General features: G+C 35.0%; 1 protein-coding gene across 1 annotated transcript; it reads left to right on the plus strand.

The window, feature by feature from the left end:
- The first annotated feature begins 396 nt into the window (after positions 1 to 396).
- LOC117123879 (probable protein phosphatase 2C T23F11.1) lies at positions 397 to 23,842 on the plus strand. Its single transcript, XM_033269930.1, has 10 exons — positions 397 to 496; positions 3,688 to 3,792; positions 8,343 to 8,426; positions 14,231 to 14,362; positions 16,715 to 16,788; positions 17,608 to 17,749; positions 18,281 to 18,364; positions 18,938 to 19,083; positions 19,184 to 19,382; positions 19,908 to 23,842. The coding sequence occupies exons 2-9, from the start codon at positions 3,690 to 3,692 to the stop codon at positions 19,364 to 19,366; spliced, it is 948 nt and encodes a 315-aa protein (XP_033125821.1). The 5' UTR covers positions 397 to 496; positions 3,688 to 3,689; the 3' UTR covers positions 19,367 to 19,382; positions 19,908 to 23,842.

Consider the following 23,842-nt stretch of genomic DNA (forward strand, 5'->3'; position numbering starts at 1 on the left):
ACCATGACACGTTCTATAGCAGAAGAAGGAAGAGTGGCAGCGGTGTACTGACAGACAAATTATGGGTATTATCGAAATTGAGGAACATACAATTTCCAATTATAGCAGACCTTCTCGCTTCCCTCATTTCAATTTATTTATTTCATCCCTTCATTTATTTGGTTAAAGTCCAAATACAAATCACGGAAACCTCATATGTAAAATTAAAAAGTTTAAACAGATGTCGCAAAATTGCATAAAATTAAAACAATTTAGAACAAGTGTACATTGAATAAAAGTGTAAATATAATGTAAAAAAAAGTTTTAAAACTATCTAAACATTTTTTATAAATGTTTGAATTAAATAAAAAAATAAAAATGTTCGCATATACTGTTCTTGAAATTTTGTAAGAAGTAGGTGAAAAAAAATATTTATGTAGAGGGCGGCATTGCTGCATCATGAAAATAAAGATGGTGATTTGATCGGCAGAATTTGAGGAAGCAAAGCAAAACTAAGGTAAGAAAATGACAGGTTAACCGTTGTTACTCTTACTTAATCACTTGATTAACGTATATGACACTCATATTGAAGTTATAGTAGTGATAGGTTAACATTTATGCTGTGCTTGTAAGCAGTGCTTCTAACAATTTACCTAGCTAGGCCTAGCCTAGAGTTAGTTAAGTAGTGGCCTAGGCCCTAGGCCTATATACAGCAGCGAGAGAGGCCTAGGCCTAGGTTAGGAGAGACAACCCTAGCCCTAGCTAGCTAGGCAAAGATAATCTGTGTGTGTGTGATAACCTTGACTAGTACCACTTTAGACTACTACTGTATTCTGTAGGCTGGGGCAAGCTAAGTTAGTTAGCTAGGCTAAACCCCGGTGTTTTGTATAATGAAATGGTGTAGGTAGGCCCTGTAGCCTACCTTGGCTAGGCAAACTGTCTGTAGGCCTAGCTAGGCCCTAGGTCACTCACAGCACAGGTGTTTTGGCAGTGATTAATACAACTAGGAATTATAATATGAAATTTACAGTAAAACTTTGACACTCTGAAAAGCAAAAAAACATGATTTATTTATACCAATTCTACAAGGGAAACCTAAGCCAGGATTAATTAATAACCAGACCTGGAAAAACAATGTTTGTGCCTCCAACTATGAATATTGTCTCAATAAAATTCCTCCAGCATCAAATGTTATATGTAAACTCTAAATAGCCCTACAGTTTTTTTTTTTCTTCTTTTTCCAAAAATACCTCCAGGACATTCATGATACCGCCGGTCGCGTGGTCGCACACTTTTTCCAGCCCTGGGTATAACATACAAGAAGCAAACGTAATTCTAATAATTATATCTATGATAAACTTATTATTTGTAAAGTAAGGATAGGCATAGTGTCGGCTTCTAGGCCTACTTTTTTTTTTTGCAATAAGACAAAATTCACTGAATTTTCTGCATATTAATCGTAGCTGGACTGGTTCTCGGCTAAAGCTACAGTACATCTACACTCAACACGATAACAACAACATACAGTATCATCGCCTTGTTTATATTCTTTGACGCTGCGCACATTTTTATTATTTTATTGTCGTGTACTGTAGTTATCGTGTCTAGCGTAAATGTAGCTTTAAACGAATGGTATTTGGTTAGGCTACGGTAGGTCACAGTACATAAAACATTTCATTTCTTATTATTATGTTATTATTAATTACTACAGGATATTTAAATTTCCATGTAAATTATACTAGTGAAGAGGGGGTATTTAGAATTGTAGGGCCTATTCTCCTTAATCATATTTTTTCGTCAAGTTGTGCTACATGTTATACAGTAATAAATTAAAAATTCATTCCCTCCTCCCATTCTTGAGAGCCTCAAATAAAGCTATTGGTTGAATTTGTGTACCACTTTATTTTTTGGTGCATGATTGTCTGTCTGTGTCTGTTATTGTGTTCCCGCACAAAAATTAAATCTGCTTAATACTAATACTAGACATTGTACAGTAGTTAATGCTGTCCATGCTGTCAAGTTTTATGTGATGAATATGTGTACTGCCCATATATGGACATGATAATGTCATATTACACCCAAATATGGGCATATCACGTTTGTCACATAAAATTTGGTAGAGTGGACAAAGCTATAGTATGCTATAAGCAGTCAACTGTAATCAGCTGAAAGGTCATTCTAAAGGTGAAAGGTCAATTGAAAAGTTTAATATCATTTGTAATGCACTTGGCGTCTGCAGAGAAGGCAATTGAAACCGATACACACTATTAACTATTTGTTTAGACTGAAAAGCTCTTAATACAATTAACAGCTATTCTTAGTAATCATTTCTTGTAATAATCTGCCATATATTTGACACCAAAATCTTGCACAGTAACAAAAACTTTATGACCCTCTTCTGTACTGTATATATTAGCTATCGACTTGTCTTGATTTACATTCGTGTGTCTCCTTTTGTTTCTCAATTGTTAAGGCAGAACACTGCACAGTACATAGTCTAAGACATTTTCAGACAGAGGTTCTTATCAATATATTGCGGTAATAATAACAGAGTACACTTTACCGACATGGACCATCCAATACCAGCCAAAGTACTGCGGTAATATTAGAGAAATTTTGCAATCAAAAACGATAACAAACACATTATTATCATTATCATCGTTTGTGCCTAAAACACTATTGACAATATACTACATTGTGACAGATTCTGTATGCTACAGTACTGTAGGGGAAGGGTTGTCGAAAAATTTGATGATGTAGCCGTATTCCTGATGATGACATAATTAATGTTGAAATATTGAATCCCAACACGATGGCGTGTATTTCAATACTTGGAGTATGTATTATACTTTCTTAGCCGTATTCTTTATCGTTTTTGTAAGCTTGCGAAAACTCCATATTGCCGTAATACCGTATAACAACTTTCTGATTATTTTGTATTAATTAATGGATTATGCATTCTGAGAGAGCCATTGGTTTAAATCTTTTTATTTTAGTCATCACAGATTGTGGGCTTGTTTTATTGTTTGTCTCTAGAAAATTTCTGATAAGTATTGGAGTAATATTGTGGGAATGTGACCTGCTTTAGTTTCAGAAACGCTCCAAAACGCACCACAGCAGGAATATTGTGTTAATAGGTCAGAGTTAAAACGCCCTATAACCCCAATATTGCAGCTGTGGTATTTCTGACCTTTCCATACCGAAGGCATTGTGAGAATATTTCCGCAATGTTGCGGAACTGTCTAAAATTGGCTTTTGTCTGATGATGGGGTCAGTTTTCACAGTTTCATGCAGTTGAAGTAGGCTAGGCATATGTCTGAAGACTTCAAAAGGGGCAATACTATTTCAGGTCACACTCACAACCTTGTAATTCCTAGCCCCAAAATCTAGACTCAGAAATACCAGGTTGGTGTCCAGCGAAAAGGGATGTTTTCCACCATTGATTAAGATTTAATTTAGCGTCTAGAGGGATCTGGATCTAAAGCTTTACATTAAAATTATTTCTTTTATTATTAATACATGCAGAACACTGTTATTGATACAGACAGAGATGGGTTTCGAGGCCCCCCGGAAAGGCTGGTACTTAAAAATTGGGCATAAAGTAGGGGATAGGCTTATGCTGTATATGAGGAACTACAGTAGTAAAGGAAAAAAAAAAGTGATATTAAAGTGATAGTGTAAATTGTGTTTTCTTGATCCTCTTTACAGAAATGGGTCAAACTTTATCGGAGCCAGTGACAGCGAAGGAAACCTCATCATGTGAAAATCGAGACTTCAAAGTGGGCTCGTCCTGCATGCAGGGATGGCGTATCAGTATCCTTTATCTCTAATACAGTGCTTGAAAGTCTTATAAAAGGCCTGTGAAAATGCCTTTCTCACCATGTACAGTACTTGCAGGGGGAACAGGACCTCAGTCATGGAACCCCTGTTCCTTGCATGTGATAAGTAGCCAATTGTTTTGTCTTGACAATATGTCATTTCCGGGAATTTTAAAGAGTATCTATTCTTGAAATTTGCTCACATTAGACCCAACCATGTTTGTTGTTAACCCCTAACCTTTCCTGTTGAGAGTCTTTGACCCCTTGGCAGGGAACTTTGACCCCTTGGCAGATTTTGCATTACCATGCAGCAATTTCCTCCTCTCTTCCTGTGAAGATCTTCCCCGTCCCCTTGTTGGGGAACCTCTGGTACAATGGTCACTGCATCACTACAGTACATTAGCTAGCCAATTGCACACACTGGATCAGCTCATATGCTCGATCCTTCATAGTTCCATCTTCTTCCATCTTTCTTTTACAGCATCACATATCACACACCGTCACCGTTGAATCATCAGTGACGTATTCATTTGCCATGCTAATGTCATTCAGCTGTGGAAGATCCGAGAAAGCTGATTGAAAAGTGATTTTCACTGGCTTAACAATAATTAATGGACATTTATATTAAAACTTAATTGTAAATTTATGTTGTTGGTGGTTTAATTAGTGTATCTACTGTAATTGACATTGAGTGAACTAAGGGGACGAAGGTGGAAGTTTATGTTAGGAGTGTGATAAGCAATTGAAAAGATTTGTCAGCAAAATTTGGTGATTTTTGAGTGCAATTTTCATTGCTCTGCAAATTTCCATGGGAACGCAAGCTTCTACATACCCTCCCCCACCCCCAGAATCGTCGCTGGTTACTGCTATCAGGATTAAGACAGCACCATAATAATTAAATTTTATTTAATTACAAATAGCCTTTACTGTAGATGGATTAAATTTACTATTTTGATTTAAGGCAACAAGGTTGTATGTCACTCGCGTGATACTATTTTAGGCGCATCACGTTGCAATAACAAAGGAAATATGCGCTTGGTTACCATTAACTCGCATGTTAAAATGTTAATTAATGCAACAAGGTCATGTCTGTTTTATAGATTATACGATCTTTTATTGGGCATTGTATGGTTGTTTTGAGTATTGATACATTGAACAAGGTCAAGGCTATCATGGTAGTGAGCAGAAATGTTGATAATTAGTAACTGTAATAATTGAATACAATGTATTTCCTTGTTTAAGATGCATTAATAATATACATGTATCCCTCTAATTAAAGACCACTTTTCTGTGGTCCCAAATTAGTAAATGTCTTTTATATTTATTATTCTAATTAGACACCAAAAGCTAAAGACCATGGAAATAGCCTAAGCCTAAATCGGCAAAGACTAAGAATCAAACGATGAATATTCTGCAAGCTTCTCATCGTCTGTACAAACCAGTCTACGATAACTTACGTTCATTTTGATAATATGCATGTTTTGAGCAACGCGTAACAGCGCCCTCAATTTTATGTTACCGGGCACTACTTGTTTGCATTTCAATACTCAAAGCAGTTTTTGTAGCAATAGTCTTAGCAGAGTGACTAGTAAGACTGTCTAAGTGATAAAGCCGGCTTTATTCGAGGAGTTATAGACTACCAGTTAAGACCGTTTTATAGCAGTCTGCCGCTGGTACTTTGAATTACATCCTATTATCATGCTCTAATAGAGTACCACAGTCACAGCTCCAGGTGGCGCTCTCTGTTGTCAACAGATGTTGGTTACCGTTCATTATGCCTGAATGACTTAATGGGCTTTCTAAAATTAGGCATTTTAAAATCTAATATTTTACCATCAAAATGTACTAAAAACACAAAAGCTTGCATTATATTAGTTATCGAACACGCTTTTAATCATTAATTAAAATTTACAAAGAAAAAGTAGGATACAACATCCTAATAATTACATTAGAATTTGGGATCAATTGTTCGTCAGTGGAGAAAATGGCGTCCGGTTGAACGCATTTTGCAACGATAGCAACGGAGTAGTATCACATGGTATTGTGACGTAACACTGTAATACTCTATTAACAAATCAGCAATTCAGAACACATGACTAGATGTACTATTATTCTGTTGCATATCCTAATCTACAATACCCTCATGATGACAAATTGTTTAACATATAAATGAGACTTGAATATTTTTATGGTCAGTATGCTGGTACAAAATACTTGATGTTTATTGGTTGCAGTGGTAAAATAATTAGATTCCAGAGTATAAACTTTTTACATTTTTTTGCTGAAAGAATTGGAAGCAGTGAATGAGATATAGATTTTTTAAAATTTTTAATATGGGGAAAGAAAAGGGGTTATATCCTGTAAAAAAGAATAATTGTTCCTCCGGAGCTTGACTTTAAACTTTGCAGTACTCATAAAAGGATCAATGTGTCAACCTCCAATAAGTGAAAGCCATGTGGAACCTTAACGTCGGGTGTTTCATTTTTCAATCCGCTCGTTGTGTATTTAATTTCTGTTCTTGAGTAAGGCACTTTATCTGCATTGCTTCTTTCCACCCAGGAGTGTATATGGGTACCTAGTGGCATTGCCTGCTCCTGCGCTGATTACAGGTAGCATCTTATGCATGTGGACCCAATCACCTGGAAAGAGGGCGCTTTGTATCTGAAAAGAAAGTGCTACATCTTGCATATATTTTTATATTGTTGTATATTAACCATCCTGTAAGTGGTGATTTATCACTATTGGTGTGGCGATAAATAAATAAATATAAACAAATAAATAAAATATAAAATAAATAAATGACACATTGAAACAAGTAATTTTTCACTGATTTACCAATCTAAGCAATATTATCTGAGAAGAGGCACTATATAAATAAAATATATATTAACAATAGGTAAATTTAATTTTTTTTTTTTGTGGTTGCATTCTACCTTTATTCATCAAAGAACGAATTATTGCATACAGTATAAATGCACATTAGTAAATTTTAAGAATTGTTTGAAAAAAATGGAAAGACACAGTCAACCAAAGTAATGGCTATATAAAGATACTGGAGAATTTTATATGGTTTGTTAATTTTATCTGTTTATTGCTCAACTCAACACAGTTTATCTTTAAGCCATTTTAATGTATTTTATAGTGTAGGAAGTAAGATTCAGATGACTTTTATTGTCCATTCATAAAACCTGAATCTCGGTTTCTTTTAGTCATACATCTCAAAGCTCATTCAACTCTTTTATATGACAAACAACTACTAACAGGTTTTACAAGTAATTAAAGTGATTAATTAGAGCAAGAATCATTTGACCTACTTTAAATAGCTTGCTCGCACTGTTTTAACTATCGCAAGTTCATTACATTCTTTAAAAAAGCCAGTCACGTCTTGATACAGAAATTAGCCAATCAGAGGGCACGCAGCTTGTTTGTTTATATTTCAATCAAATCCTTGGATTAATGAAAAATATCAGCTATCAGAAAATATTAAAGATAGTGACCCGCGATAAAGAAGCTTTTCTTTAATGACACTTGGCGCTGAACTAAAGCCAACGCATCTCGTTAGCACACATGCAAGCATCAGACGAAAGTGCATTTCTATTTATAGAAACAAAGCTGGATAATTGATGATTGCCGGTGCATCAGGGATATATCAGGAGTACCATGTAGGAGATAGGTCAACATTGATATTAATCGTTAAAGAGAGCATGTACGCATCTGTTTTTATTATTTAGTGGTAGTGTTGGTAACGAATTGTCTCTCTGTAATTGTGTTTGTATAAATGCAAAAATGTGGCAGGCAGGTATTGTTGGATGTCACTATGTTCTGGGATATAATAAATTCAGACAGTTTTGTTTTATACAGTAGAATCCCTATTAAAGGGACACTTTCAGACCAATAATTGTGTCACCTTAATAGCAGTGTCCCCCTAAAAAGTGGTTGGTTCTAGTGTTAAAAAAAAATACTTTCACTCATTTCCTGACTGAAAAAGTGTCCCCTTAAGGGGGGGTCCCCTTAATATGGGTGCCCCAAAAGAGGGATTTTACTATTAAATTTGTAATATAATATAAGATAAATTTTTAATGATCAATTTTACTTACACATTTTCAAGTAATATTTTTTCAAGATTCGTTGAAATTGAATTTTGTGATGGAAATGTCTTTACTACAAATTGCCATGACATCTAAGATGGAATGTCGTCTCCTTCTTTTGGTGATGACTATCAGCTATATCACTGCCAGGAGCTGCTTTTGATGAAAATGAAACCTTTTCTGCCCCTGATGTGACTTATTGTCAGGAAGTCTTTAGGTCTTCGTGGGAATAATGAACATATTTTATATTCTACCTGACTGACTCTGGCGCAGACCTATCGCGTCTGTGTTTAGCTCGCGCAGACTCGGTGCGACAGCAAATCACGTCCGGCTGCGTCGTTCTACGTTGTCTGAGTTGGCCGTTATTGATATCACTAGTGTAAAATCTGTTATTTATTATATACTGTAATATGAATATTGATTATGTAATTGTTGATCCTTAGTTAGCTACTATTAGATATGGAGGATGCTCACACACAGTTGCTGTCACTCGGCGACTCTGAAGACACAGCGTTCTTTGCCGTTTACGACGGTCATGGCGGTAAGCTATTTGCATTTTGTTCTTTACCATTTGCATTAACCAACAATACTGTACATTATGCAACTGTATAGATTTCGTTGGTCCACTTATATAGGGGTATCTAAAAGGAGGAGGGGATTCTACTGTAAGACTTTGAACAGTGGAATATTGTGACTAGTGAATTCAGTTGCTTATATGGTAGCCAGACTGTGGAATAAGGCCTGCTTGGGGAATGTATCATCCACCCAAAAATTATCCCTAGAAAACGGTATGCAGTTCGGAAAATGAGGGCCGATTTCTGCATTGATTTTGCCGAAAATTAGATTCGGCACACCTATTCTTTTCTAGTGATTCTCTGTGCAACTTTGTGCAATTAAAATATTTACAGTATGGTATGTGAGGGGAAGTTTCCAAGCTACAGTGGCTTGGCATGTTGACATTAGCCTATTCTGTTGAAATCAAAATATACGGTTATTACCTACTGTATAAACAATATGACTATAATGTAAATATTTCACCCACGTTTTTTTTCTCAAGTGCTGCAAACTCCCATTCCCCATAAAATTTCTGTTTATCACAGACAAACTAATCCTAGCTAATCCCAGTCAAGCTGATACTTAATCTTAATCTTAATCTCTTCTTCTCTCATTTCTCTTTCTTTTTTTCAAAACCAACATTATATTTAACAAAGTATTATTAAAGAACCCCAGTGATTAAAGTATAGCTTGTGTTTGTCTACTTATCAGCTGTTTATCTTATACAGGGTTTTACAATAGCATGGCTGTGATTGATTATAGCGCAGCCAATAGGCCAAAGGTCAACTTTTGTTAAATCTCTATCGGTGGTAACTTAAGCTGCATCCAAATTTCACAAAAAAAGTTATGTTGTATATTTTTTTTTATTAAACCTGACATATTTCCATTCTAAAAAATATAAGGAAATCTGAAAAAATGGTCCAAATTTCATAGTTCAAAGGCACAACAGGTTTCAGTAAAGTGCCAATCGAAGACCCTTATTCCAATATTTAAGTGTGCTTCCTTAATTATTGTTGGGGGTGGGGAAAAGGAGGGGGCTACGGTAACCCCAAGTCATTAATCTCACGTAAATTATTTTGCAGTTGTTAAAAGATTTTTTTGGATGACGAATCCAAGTGTACAGTAGGAGTTAAATTGAGGCGAGGTGAAGCCCAACCAGTCACTCCTCTCAAATTGTTTCGGAGATAATGACCAAAACATGTTGGAATGTCAACATTTTTTAAATCTATTTTATTGCACTAAACTAACCTACTGTATCTATCATGCTATGTTGTTATTTTCCAAATTAACGATCTGGCGATGGGCTCCGAAATGCCTGAAATCGTAAACTGAAAGTTGATTTCTCAAATACTCATTTTTTAATGCTGTATGAAAACACGAAATGTGGAATTTTCGTGTTTCTTTTACCATTTTATAACTTTCATTTTACTGCCTAACGCTGTGTTAATAACTAAAAAATGTTTATGAGGAGTGATTGGTTTGGCTTGTCTTTTCTTTGTTGTTTTAATTTTAAACAAAAGTAGCCAAATAATCCGCATGTATGTATTTTTATGAATATTATATAAACAGCTTACAGTAAATGTTTGGTTTTAATTAATGTTTATACTGTACATGCTAATACAGTGCAGGTTTCAGTGGAGATAGCCAGCGTGTGAACAGATGTTGTTATATAATATTTCCGGTGTTATACAAGTTATTGTGAAACCACATAGATAATATATTGTATGGACAGGAGTACTAATGAAGCTACTGTATACAAGCTTTGAAATCACCGACACTGTACATTGACCTTTATAGGTCATATAATTGTAACGGACTTTGACATATAAAACATACTTGATTGCAGTTATTAGAAGCAATGGAACAAACATAAATTAATAAATAATTATGAGAACAATTAAATAAATAACTAACTACATAAGTTTGTAAATATATTTTTAAAAAACCTTTAATAGTAAAAATCTTTAAAGAACTGTCAGAAAGAAGAAGTGCATGAAATAACATTTTTCTGGGGAGGGTCCCAGATATTACTTTTTTCCCAATTATTACTCCCTATTCGATATGTAAGGGGCCTACTGTAAATTCACCCCTGTTGAGAGTAACATTTTTCTGGGGAGGCTCCAGATTACTTTTTTCCCAATTATTACTCCCTATTCGATATGTAAGGGGCCTACTGTAAATTCACCCCTGTTGAGAGTAACATTTTTCTGGGGATGGCCCCAGATATTACTTTTTTCCCAATTATTACTCCCTATTCAATATGTAGAGGCCTACTGTAAATTCACCCCTGTTGAGAGTAACATTTTTCTAGGGAGGGCCCCAGATATTACTTTTTTCCCAATTATTACTCCCTATTCGATATGTAAGGGGCCTACTGTATATTCACCCCTGTTGAGAGTAACATTTTTCTGGGGATGGCCCCAGATATTACTTTTTTCCCAATTATTACTCCCTATTCGATATGTAAGGGGCCTACTGTATATTTACCCCTGTTGAGAGTAACATTTTTCTGGGGAGGGCCCCAGATATTACTTTTTTCCCAATTATTACTCCCTATTCGATATGTAAGGGGCCTACTGTATATTCACCCCTGTTGAGAGTAACATTTTTCTGGGGAGGGTCCCAGATATTACTTTTTTCCCAATTATTACTCCCTATTCGATATGCAAGGGGCCTACTGTATATTCACCCCTGTTGAGTACTACTTTCATGTACAAGTGTACAGTAGAAGTGGTTTGGCGCAGCGGTTGTGGTTCTGCTTCTCGCCCTTGAGGTCAGAGTTTAAATCCTTCGCTGTGTACTTTGCGTGTATCCTTAGGCAAGGCCCTTTTCCTACAGTTGTCTCTATCTACCCAGGAGTATAAGTGGGTACCTGGTAGATTCAAACACAAAATGCTCTGATTACAGTTGCAACATTACAGTATTCTCCCAGGGACCTGAGTACTATATGTTCCATATGGGCTTGGTCCAATGACCTAGGTTAATAATGTGAAGCGCTAGAGGTCTCTAAAATGTCCGCTCTATAAATCTACCATTATTATTGCTATTATTATTATTATTATTATTATTATTATTATTATTATTATTATTATTATTATTATATAGCACCTAGTAAATATTGAGATATTAGTACAAGTTTGCTATGTTTGATACCAAGAGAGTAAAGGACCAATAAATTTAGTATTCATTTATTGTCCATGTAAACAGAATATTTACATTGAATTAGCATTGAAGGGTCAGCTATGATTCTGAAAAAAAAAAATATAATAAAAATAATAAACAGTAAAGAAATAGTTTTCCCCCGCTAGACACCATTTTGTCTGGGTTTGGGCTAGAAGCATGTAATATATATTAGGTTATGCTGTAAACTACATTGTAAAAATTATCCCGAGCCAGACACCATGCAGGTGTTTTTGAGTCAAACGTTTGTATTGTTAAATTGTACTATTCCTGATAAAACTGCCTTTCATGAGGCACCAATTCTGTTATATTTCTTATACTGTAATGTAAAACATTATGTTGGACTAAAAATGGATACCATCTCTGCATTTCTATACTAGAAACTACAGCATTTATGTGTATGTGTACTTTAAACCCAGACTCCGGAGAAATAATTTTCTTTTTATATGCTGTACTACTGGGAGGAAAGGGGTGTAACCACTCTTTTTTCCACCTTCTCCTCCCCCCCCCCCCTGCTTTGTGCAACATATGAAAATTTTTTTTTCCAGCGGGGCATGACTGTAATACTAGCTGATGGGTAAAACAGGGAATGTAATAAGTAGGTGTTGCATCTAGCTTCTTAGCGTAGCAACACTACTCCAATGTTGGCTTGCTGTTGATATATCCTGTCCTTAATAACATTTAATAACAGACAGGTGTATAAAGGTGTGCGAAGTCAAAGAAGAAAATCAATCACATGATGTGTTGTCGTGGCGATAATATTGATGAATGATGATGATGTCAGTAGCAAAGTAGATAGCTTTGACGTCTTTGAGTTCACTTTAGAAAAATTAATGATTGACATTTTCAGAATAATCAATCAAAACCAGAGATCTGAATTTGTGTTGACACCAAGCCCCAGTGACCTAGTTGCATATATTAGACCTGAGTTTGTATACCTCTTGTATTATATTTATACAATTATAAATTTTCTTATTTGTTTAAATGTATTTGGAATACAAATGAAATAGGCCTATAGGAGCACATTCTCAGGAGCAGATTTAGAATGATTCAAACAGGTGGCAATACGTTAGTAACACATACTGTAACATTGATATTCCATTAAAATTTTTAAGTTTAGTGGAAAAGCGGGGAGAACATGCCCCCCATACCCCTTACAGGATCTGCACCTGCTTCTTTAGACTAAATAACACCATTTTTTTGGGCTCTTAAATTTTTATCAAAATCTAATATTTATTTGCATTTAAAGTTGCATTCATACACTAACAGTAGCTTCATTTTAAGTAGTAAACTCACGTACTGTATTTAAGACAAACGTGATTAAAACAATTTAAAAAAATTGTGTTTTGCAAGTATAAGTTACCTACCGTTTTTTGATAGTAATTTGTTATTTTAAGCCTTGTCTGACTCTTATAAGCAAGAATGTGCTGCATTTGATTTATATTTCATGCTGGTGAATAATACGCCTCAAACTTTTATTATCTAATGTTGAGGGATATTTTGGCAATTCCATGTAATGGAATTTACACTACAGATCTCTACAAATTTTGGCGTGTTTTTACAAACCCAAAACACTACTGTAGTGTGTGTGTGTATCTTGGTTAACGTTTATAAGTGTGCATAGTGCATACACCTACTATAACTATATCAAACAGTGGCACTTGGAAAAAAAAAACAAACAAACAAACAAACCAACAATATTTTAAAATTTTAAATCTTTTATTTTGGTAACAGAATTACGCAAAAATTTATCATAGGACGTGATAATACATGTTAATATTGTATTGAACTGATGAAAGTATACTATTATAAATAATTGACTGAGGGCATTGCACTATTATAAATAATCAACTATTAGAGGATTTTATGAAAGTTGCATCTCAGCTCTTTAGCGATTGAACTAAACCTGACGCCAAAGGACTGGTATCAGAGGATCTGTATGGTTCACCTCTAGTTTAATCAATTAACCTTGAAGCTGCTCTCTTAACGGAAACTTCCACTAAGCCCCACCCTTGGATGTTGTGCTTATGTCAAATAGAATAATATATTAGAATATCACTCCCGCTCACGTTATAAAATTTGGAAATTATTGATGCGGGAATGAAAAAAAAATTTTTTTTGCCGCAGCAATTATTTCAACAGCATAAAAATAACAATGCAATTTTGTGACTTCAAATGCATTTTCTTAAAAAAAAATAAAAAATTAAACCAGTTTTTATACAATATTTACTATTATTACAGACCAATTATAAACAGTCCCTCTCCCTCATCCATAAAAACAAAAGCGAAATAATCTATTGTTCCGATTAAAAAAAAACAAAAAAAAACCCTTCCTCATCAATTTTTTTTAAAAAAAAGAGTGATAATCTAATAATTTTTTCTATCTGCCCTAAGGTCCTACAGAATGACACTATAAACGCACGCAAAAATGTGCATTTGTGGGACACGCATTTATTCTAGTTCTGATTGGTCGTTTGTGTGAAGGACACTTTGGAAATGTCCACTTCAGTCTTGCATGACCAAAAAAAAAAAAAAAACAGTGATGTATTTAAGTACTAATTTGTAATGTAATTTTAAGTTACTAATGCAATCTGTTGTTTATTCACGTAGGTGCTAAAGTAGCCCAGTATGCAGGGCAGCATCTACACAACAAGGTGGCTAACCAACCAGCATTCAAACGAGGGGACATAAAAGAAGCTTTAAACGCAGCATTCATGGCCATCGACGAGGACATGCTCAATGGTAACGTACCTCTTTTTACTCCTTTAATTATGCACTTGTCAATTCCGGAGTTGTAGGAAAACTCTTTTTTTCCAGCTGCCGCAATTTTTCAACTATAATGGGCCCCATATACGACAGGTTTATTATGATTAAGGTTTCAAAATACTTGGTTTCATGATTTACATATAACGGGAAAGAAGATAAAACTGTGAGTTTAGACTGGTGTAGGCCCCTTTTGAAAACCCCTTGGTTTTGACACCTGTCAGACTGTTTGACCTCCTGTTGGCAAATTTTATTGAGCCTCCACTGCTATCGTTTCATTTTGGTACAGTAAAGAAAAAAAATCAAAATAAAATGAAAGAATTTCCTCATTAATATCCCTGATCACATTCCCTGATCAAAAAAAAAAAAAGCCACACTGTCTGGCCTGAGATACTGTACTTTTTGTATTAAACACACCTGCATTTCAGACCACAAACAAATATATTACTAAATACATCCCTCCACCAGTGACACTGTGCAATCCAGGTACCTTTAAATACTTTACTTGTTACGCTCCTTGCCCAGGGTAATGGTAATTTTTATTTGTTTGTTCCAAATAGCCTACATTTGCTTGTTAATGCATTGTAATCATCTTCTGCATAAATTTCAGATTTGATAGCCAAAGTGAGTTATTATTTATGACGTTTCCAGTGTGCTTTCATAAACCTACCTGAACTGCTATTTATATACTGTAAAACAAGCTGTTTTCTAGCCAGAAATGGTTGACAGACGCTGATTACAGGGTTTTTAATTTATTACCGCAGGCCGCTAAAAAATTACTGGCGGGCTGCACTTCGTCGACCTGTGCTGTACGCGTTAATAGAAAAATATGTAGAGTAAGCTACATTATAGATGTTTTCATGTAAATTGATATAAATTTAGATACCTTATTAGTGTTTGTTCTGATACGAACAGATGTTTTACAAATATGTAATGTTAGAATATTGATTGTGTTGCACATAAAAATGACAAAGATACAAATGTTAGTATTATCAGGAGCAAACGGATTCATGGTTCCTTCTTGAATGTTGGGTTTCGTGGTTTGGAACAAGGCAATAATCTACAATTGCTTCTTTCTACCCAGGGGTTATATAAACCGTAGGCCCAGTGTACAAATTTTGGCTTGTGTGCGCACTTCAAAGAAACCAGTACATACATCTTTTGAGATGAGCAGGGGGTTACCCCGGTGTACTGGTCCAATCAGCCCCTGTTGTGGACTTGATGAGCGCAGCTGGTGCCTGTTTACTGGGTAGCTCACACATGAAGAGACCCTTGGGGAGAAACAAGCTAGTTCACATTTCAATCGCTTTGAGGCCATTTCAGTATAAATCACATTACATTCCACTAATTAAAAAAAAAACTGAGTAATAATGTATTGCGATATTGAGCATCTATTATATGGACAAAAACAAATTGAATTATGATTATTACTATGTTGTTCTATTGTTCAAAATACTGAATGTTTACTGCCAACCAGTATAAATTAAGAGAGGAAACAATAAAAGCATAATAAGATAAAAGTCAACAAATGCAAAGAATTGACTCAGTAATCATTGTTGAAGATTCTTGATGTTTTGTTCCTACTGTAATAGTTTATATCACATCCGTAATACTCGTTTATAAGAAGAGGCTTAAAATAGCAAGTTACTATTAAAAAAAAATGGGGTAGTGACATACAAATTATAGATTTTTAAAATCATATTCATCTTTTGTGTGGATTATCCCTAGCATGCAAATTTACAACTGCAATGAAGCTACTAAGATAACATCAAGGCTTATGAATGAATGCAATTTTAAATACAGGGACATAGGATTTTGATGAACATAAATTCTCATATTAAATGGTAACGTTTGGAAGATTCAGCCTGCGTTTGGCTCCTTTTTGAGCCAGCTAGATGCAGTATCAAGGCCATGTAAAAAGCAGTAAAAAGTATGTATTCCGACGGTGAAACAGAGGGTCTTATGCGCCCAACATGCAAAAATCCTCAAAAAATCTTATCAAACTCAGGTGTCGTCTTATACCCGATTATATGGTACAAATTATGCATATCTGTATAATAATATTTAATTTTACGTTGGTTTGTGGTTGAAATTCATATTTATTTTATTCGGTTCCACGAAAATTATCTGTTTTGTTGACTCAGTTATTTGCTTCAGAAACCATTGCAAAAGGTAAACAATTTAAAGTTGAACAATAAAACAGATAATTTTCTCTAATATCTTCTTTTCTTGAGTGGTAAATTTGGATGCCCCGCCTTTGTGTGTGTGCTACCCATCTTAAGGTGCTATTTCCTAATAAGTTGATTGATTGATTGATCTTTTTTTTTCCAGATGACACAATGAAAGATGAGTTAGCTGGTACCACTGCAATTGTAGTTATTCATAAAGATAATAGATTGTATTGCGTAAGTTACCATCCATATTTCTCAATGTATATACTACCAGTGACGATCCAGAAATTTGAAATAGAGGGGCCAGGAAGGGATTTTCACATGCGGAGGGTCTAAACTACATAGTAGGGGGCTGAGGTAAGAAAACTTATAATTAAAGTACCTCAACATGGGGGATAGGCCCCTCCCACTGGACTGGACTAGATTTCACTGGACTACAAATTAGTTCTACTAGGTTTAAAGTACTAAAAATGACCATTATTTTTTCATTGGAATAGGGATTTAGTTCCACAATCTTGGATTTAGTTCTACATTCCCATTTTTTAAATTTGGTTAAAATTTGATGTTCTCTGATCAGTATTGTTGATGGTCCCCACACTGCAAAACAACACTCATACACTTCCTGTTTCCAAGAAGTGTAGCCAATTTAATTTTATGTAACTTTAAGTAAACAAGTTTAAAGGCGCTAAGTCAATAAAGGGAAATTACTATTTGTATCATCATAGTTGTAACTGCAACAATCAGGTCATGTTTATGCTGTAAAGTCCTTTATTATCGCGGCCCTTTATTTTTGAGATTTTCCAATTTGAAATATTTTGCGTCCTTTTACTTTAGCGATTTCACAATTTCCAGCCTTTTTTTAACTACTGTACTGTATATGTTCTTTTGGCCTATATGATAGCTAGATCACCCAATTTTGGAGGGTATCTCCCAAAACTGTCGTTCAAAATTTTGGGGTTTTTGCGCGCCCTTAATTTTCGCGATCACAACGAAAGGGCACGCGAAAAAAAGTGCTTTACATTATATTTTACAATTTTTTTTTGTTTTCTGTAGGCTAATGTAGGTGATTCAAGGTCTTTAGCAAGTGTGTGCGGTAAAGTCCAAAATTTATCTTACGATCACAAACCGGGAAACGATGAGGAATCAAAAAGAATAATTGCAGCTGGGGGATGGGTTGAATTCAACAGAGTTAACGGTAAGTGCTCAGTCAATTATCCGTTCCGCTAAGCCCCATCCCTTAGATATTGTGCTAAGTTCTAGTGTAAACGTACGTAAACAAATGCGTTTGTGGGACGCGCATATGTTTGTAGAACAAGTGTGTATTAGCTGTCTTCTGATTGGTCAGTTGTTGATTGACACTCCTGAATGGTAAATTAATAACGTTTTAAATGCAATACAGCTGTGTACTCTCTCAAGATTTATGTGACAATTATTTTTTTTTTTTCTCAAAGCCAAAGACACTCCACTTCCAAAGCATCGTGATAAGGAGAATTAGTTTATGTAGAGCACAGGTGCCTAAATATTGAATACAAAAAGATAAAAACAACGATAAACATAACAATATTTTGCGATAGGGAAATTGCCATCAATTTATTTAGATAATATAAATTAATCTTTTTTACAATCAGTTTTCTTTTTCTATATTGTTGTTAACTTGACCTTGAAAATATGTCCATAGTGGACATCAATCTTATTTGTCATTAAATTTTGCTGTTAAATTATGTAGGAAATCTGGCATTATCAAGAGCACTTGGTGACTTTGTTTTTAAGAAGAATGAAAACAAAAAAGCTGATGAACAGATTGTTATAGGTAAGGAGTCAGAATTACCCCCTTTCTGAGTAAACAATATATAGACTGATCTTTCTACCAGCATGTTGATGATGTCCTTTGTTTAAAACATATTTGCTACCTTAACAATAGACCTCCAGACTTCTTATTACTGGGCCCTCCTCACATTTCCACTATAGCCAAACACACCACTATTATATGTTGTCCATGCAGCGCATTCATAGAAGCGGTTTGGCACAGTGGGAATAGTTTGGCTTCCAAACTTGAGGTCGATTTTTTTTTATCCCTTGCTGTGTCCTTAAGCAAGCACTCTATCTACATTTCTCCAGTCTACACCCAGCTGTATCAGTGAGTACCAGCTGGGAGTAACCTGCGACGGACTAGTGTCCCCTCCAGGGTGGCACCTTGTACCCTCATCCACTTCACGCTACACAATCTTGGAATATATAAGCTCCAGCCATGTGCAATACAGTGCAGTCGAACTCTATCAAAGCTTTGCATTTCCATTTTCTATTTGATTTTTTTTGCCATATGTATTTTTGAATCTTATAATACTGTAATAATTGATGTCTATCTGTTTTCTTCCCTTCATAGCTGTGCCTGACGTTATAGAAGCCTCGGTCACGCCAGACCATGAATTTGTAATATTAGCCTGTGATGGAATATGGGACGTACTCACTAATGAAGAAGTCGTGGAATTCGTAAGGTCACGGATAGCAATGAAGATTGAACCAGACAAGGTGGGCTGAATTTTTGCTGGCATTTTTTTTTCTTTTTTTTTCGGTACCACAGGAAGACGATCTTAATCAATTTATTAATTTTTCTGTTCCAATTTCGCAGATTTGTGAAGATTTAATGACGCGGTGTCTAGCCCCTGATTGCCAGATGGGCGGCCTAGGATGTGATAACATGACAGTGGTACTAGTGTGTTTCCTGCAGGGGAAAACGTACGATGACCTAGCCTTACAATGCGCAAGACCAGTTGAGGGAGCTACAACTTCAGACAGTAGTGCGAATCTTTGAATATGAATTGCACAAGGTACAATATTCAGAATATTTTAATACACATTCCTGCCAAGCCCCGCCCCTTGGATATTGTTGCTATGGTCCCTTATAATTATAATATATTATTATTATAATATTGTCACTATTTTATTGCTATTATTGGAAATGATATTGTCACTTTTATTGTTGTTATTGGGTATAATATTGCCTCTGTTTTATTGTCATTATTGGGTATAATATTGTCAGTCTTTAATAGTCATTGGATATTGATATTTTCACTGTTGTTTATAGTCAATTATGGGTATAATATTGCTACTGTTTTTTATAATCATTAAATATTAATATTGTCACTGTTGTTTATTGTCATTCATGCGTATAGTGTTGTTACTGTTTTATTGTCATCTTAGGGTATAATATTGTCACTGTTTTATATTTGTTATTGGGTATAATATTGCCAGTGTTTTATTGTCATTATTATATATAATATTGTAACTATTTTAATGTCATTATTGTGCATAAAATTGTCACTATTTTATTGTCATTTTTGGTCTCATTTCAGCAAGACCTTGATCTGTGACTTCCTGCTAGATTCTTCAGACCAAAGACTATCTCGCAAGAACATCAAAACCATTTTGTAAGGAGCACCATTACGAAAACCACCGCACCTATGCTGATAAGTACATGGTGTATCAAACAGTACATACATTGTCAACTGATTCTAAAGCCTGCCCTCATAGATCACAAGATTTTTCCTGACTCAGGGGAGGGTGAAGGGATTCTATTCAGTTGATTTCAACATGTGAAATCAATCATCTTTATTTTTTAAGTTTGTAGAATAAAGCTAATGCATTATTGATTGTTTACCACAAAGCATGCTGGGAAAGTAATCTGCGTGTTATTTAGATGATGGTTATCGCTTTACCTTACAAAGGTCGTACGGTTCATAAAGTCATTGGTATACATCAAATCGGAATGTATTTTGTAAAATATTTCTTAATTTTTATAAGGCAGCTAAGATGAATTTCAGAATGATACGTTATAAATAAATTAAAATTTTCATCCACAATAAACGTGCAGTAAAAAATATGACATGCTCAGGACCATGTTACTTCCTTCGTGAGACTTATACATGTTCTGTCTCTAACCCATTAAAAAGCTGTTTTACACAATGAATTTTGGAGACAGATCTTTATATTTTTCACAAAAAGTCTGGTGAAAATAAGAATTATTCGTATTGTTTTGCTATGCTCTGTTGAGTAATGTATGCGTACAATATGTGCCGACGTTATCATTCCTTGCGTATTTCTATAGACACAGTTGGTGACCCCCGAACTCCAGTAGTAGTGATCATATGCTGTTTAGTTGGTGTAACAGTGAAAGTATGTGAATGTTGAAGTTTTAAAACAACGCACCAAAGAAAGTGCAGAGGTTCCAATTATCTTGCAAATCGTGCAAACACTACCGCGAGCAAGCATCCATCTTCCAGAAAATAACCCATCTTTCACAAATTCACGATAATTGCATGTTTTTACTAGTATTAACCATTGTCTCCTGGAAGTCAGTGCCAGTTGGTTATCACCACAAACAGCAGCAATATATTTAGATGCGTTTACGAAAACTTAATTAAAGTAGATCTCTCACAAAGTGGATTCTTCCAACTCGTGACCTTTGATAGTGTGTGAAATAAATAGCAAGGATAGGTGATGTGAGTGTACAAAAATATATTGAGCAAACAATTCTGACCATCTCCCGAAGTTTAATTTCTAAGCGATTGAAAATATATTATTTTACTAGCATTCCAAAAAACATTGCTCAACATCATTGGTACTGGCACTGGTATGGACATTTATAATGCGCCTCTTCCTTGTAATTATAAAGCGCAGTTGTTTTCCCTGGTCATTGGGTCCACTTGCTTTAAGTGTTGCTGTTGGTAACCAGCGCAGGAGCAGGCAACCCCACCAGGTACCTATTTATACTGCTGGGTGGAGAGAAGCAATGCAAATAAAGTGCCTTGCTCACGGACACAAGCGAAATGCACAGCGAGGGATATGATGTGCCTCTGAGGCTAGAAAGACTCCGAAGAAGCCATGCATTTTCGCATACTAGGCGAATGCAATATGTACTGTACAAGTGTATTCCGTTGACAAATGTATGTTTATAATATTTTCTACCAATTAAAGATCATTTGACTCTGGGTACCGATTGTGTCTGTTGACGATGGCCACCATGCCTGACGCGTACAGTACAATACTTGTAGACATTGGTCCGCATGCTTAACTAGAACAATGTGTCAAATTTATTCCAATAATTATACCACATTTTACAGTAGTTTGATTTCATGTTTTGTAGCCTATAATGATTTTCACTAACAAATATGATATGATATCGGGATCGTTTGCCTCTTTTTATGATAACTATTAAACAAGCAGTGTTTTTTTTTCTTCAAATTTCGTATGTTGTTGGGTGTTGAGGTGAGGCATAAGATCATCATAAATACGCGCCACAATTTTTGGGACACTGCATATGCCTTAAGCTACGCATGCATGTTGTTTTTCTAGTAGAGAACTTTGCGAAAACCCTTTTAACATGAACAAGTTGATTAAAAATTTACACTTTAAAAGGTTGACAGCACAATTTATAAGCTCCTTATAGTAGTAGGTACTCAAGCAGTCATTGAGAGATGGATTATAGAATTTGGTGTCCAGAAATACAGTAACAAGTTTGGAACTAATGGAGCACTAAATAAGTTAGGGAGAACTGTTTTAATTGTATTTGGACAATATCTTAACACGTAGTAAATGGTAAGATTTCTGAATCATGGAACATACAGAATTGGAGTCTAAAATATTAAGAAACTGAAACTTTCTGACAGAAATGAAGTTTCATCATCATTATTATTTCCTTATCTTTATCGATATTGACAAGTCAATATTTTATTGACAAGTCTTTATGATTATTACAATTATTGTAGTTTGTTATTGTTGCCTTTGTAATTAATGTTGTTTTTCTTCCATGAAGCGAGCCATTGGTTGTTGATTACTAATACAATTCATGTATTATAAATACTGTTAATTTAATGTAATACTTTTGTTTGTAAAAAGAGATGGTGTAAATTACATAGGTCATCACAACGAGGGGTTTCTTAATTGGGAGGGGTTGTTCTACATAAGGAGGGCTAGCTCTAAAAGGGGAGGGGGGAGTTACGATTGAAGTTTAATAACACATTTTCATTTTAAAAGTTAAGTTTAAAGGTTTTTCAAACCACAATAGTTGTGCTAGATTAATGGCAGGTTGTTGCGATCAATCATCAATAGATATATATCAGATATTTCTGTATTTTAGCAGCTAATGAAAGTGAAAGTAATATTCGGGGAAAAAGGCAGATTCTATTTTGTACCACCAATGCCTATTGATAAAGCAATGTATTAATACGGCTGGTGTGTGTGTTGATACAGCCATCTTCTCTTACATCAGGCAGCACCCAAATGCTGTTATACGTCTCAATGGCGAATAATGCTACTGTACATGCTCAGTATAAGAGAAGCACATAACTATTCCGTCCTGTCTCTGATGTGCATTTCGCTTTCCTTTTTATTTTTTGGAGTATTATTAAATCTTGACAATTTGAAGAAGGTATTAATTTTACAAAACACAATTGTGCACTTTGTTTTCAAAAATCCAATGTATACCAGAATTCTCAAGTACTACGGAACTTCCGTAGTTGCTACGGAAATTATGCCTAATTACTTACGTACAGAAATAGACAAAATTATTACGGAAATGTGTCAGGCATAGATCCATAAATAAATAGGTCTAAAGAGCAGAACAAATGACTTCTCCATCAGGATCAATTTTTGTGAAAACTAAGAAAAAGTGGCCTGAAAATCCTGTGTTTGAAATTTCATAGCTATTATTATCCTGTCCTGTACTTTTAATTCAAGCAACCCATGTTTTGCACTCAAGATGAATTATTATGTGCTATGGAAATTTACTAAGGATATTTGAAGACTTGGTTTAATACTGAAATGCATTTTACTGTTAACTTCAGTAGTCTGGTATACATTCGATATGAATTTCACATTGCAATATCGTAACCATTTTCATTATTTTTTTGTTAGGTACTCCGAAATGATAAATAAATGTAGAAATTGTTATTGTGGTTATTATTAATATTTTAGTTATTATACGTGAAGTTGTTTTAGTTTTTAGAGAAAAGAGGAGCTAGTATGTCAGGTATACACATTCACCAGTACAAAATGTTTTATTGGATACTGCATACAAGGCTGTTGTAAGAATTTATGTCACCATTATCATCATTGTTGTCATCAACATCTACTGCTACGACACCCAGCAACTGTTAGGTTATTGTTGGTGTATCTTTTTAATGATGACTCTTAATATTGTTATAGTTGTTTCAACAGTGACCTATCTAAGGGGTCTCGGGGAGGAGACGTAATCCCTCAAAATATCTTGCAATCACCTCCCCCCCCCCCC

The sequence above is a fragment of the Anneissia japonica genome, unplaced genomic scaffold, assembly GCF_011630105.1.
Source record: "Anneissia japonica isolate Jap-2015-1 unplaced genomic scaffold, ASM1163010v1 scaffold169_len739621_cov184, whole genome shotgun sequence".
Taxonomy (NCBI): Eukaryota; Metazoa; Echinodermata; class Crinoidea; order Comatulida; family Comatulidae; genus Anneissia; species Anneissia japonica.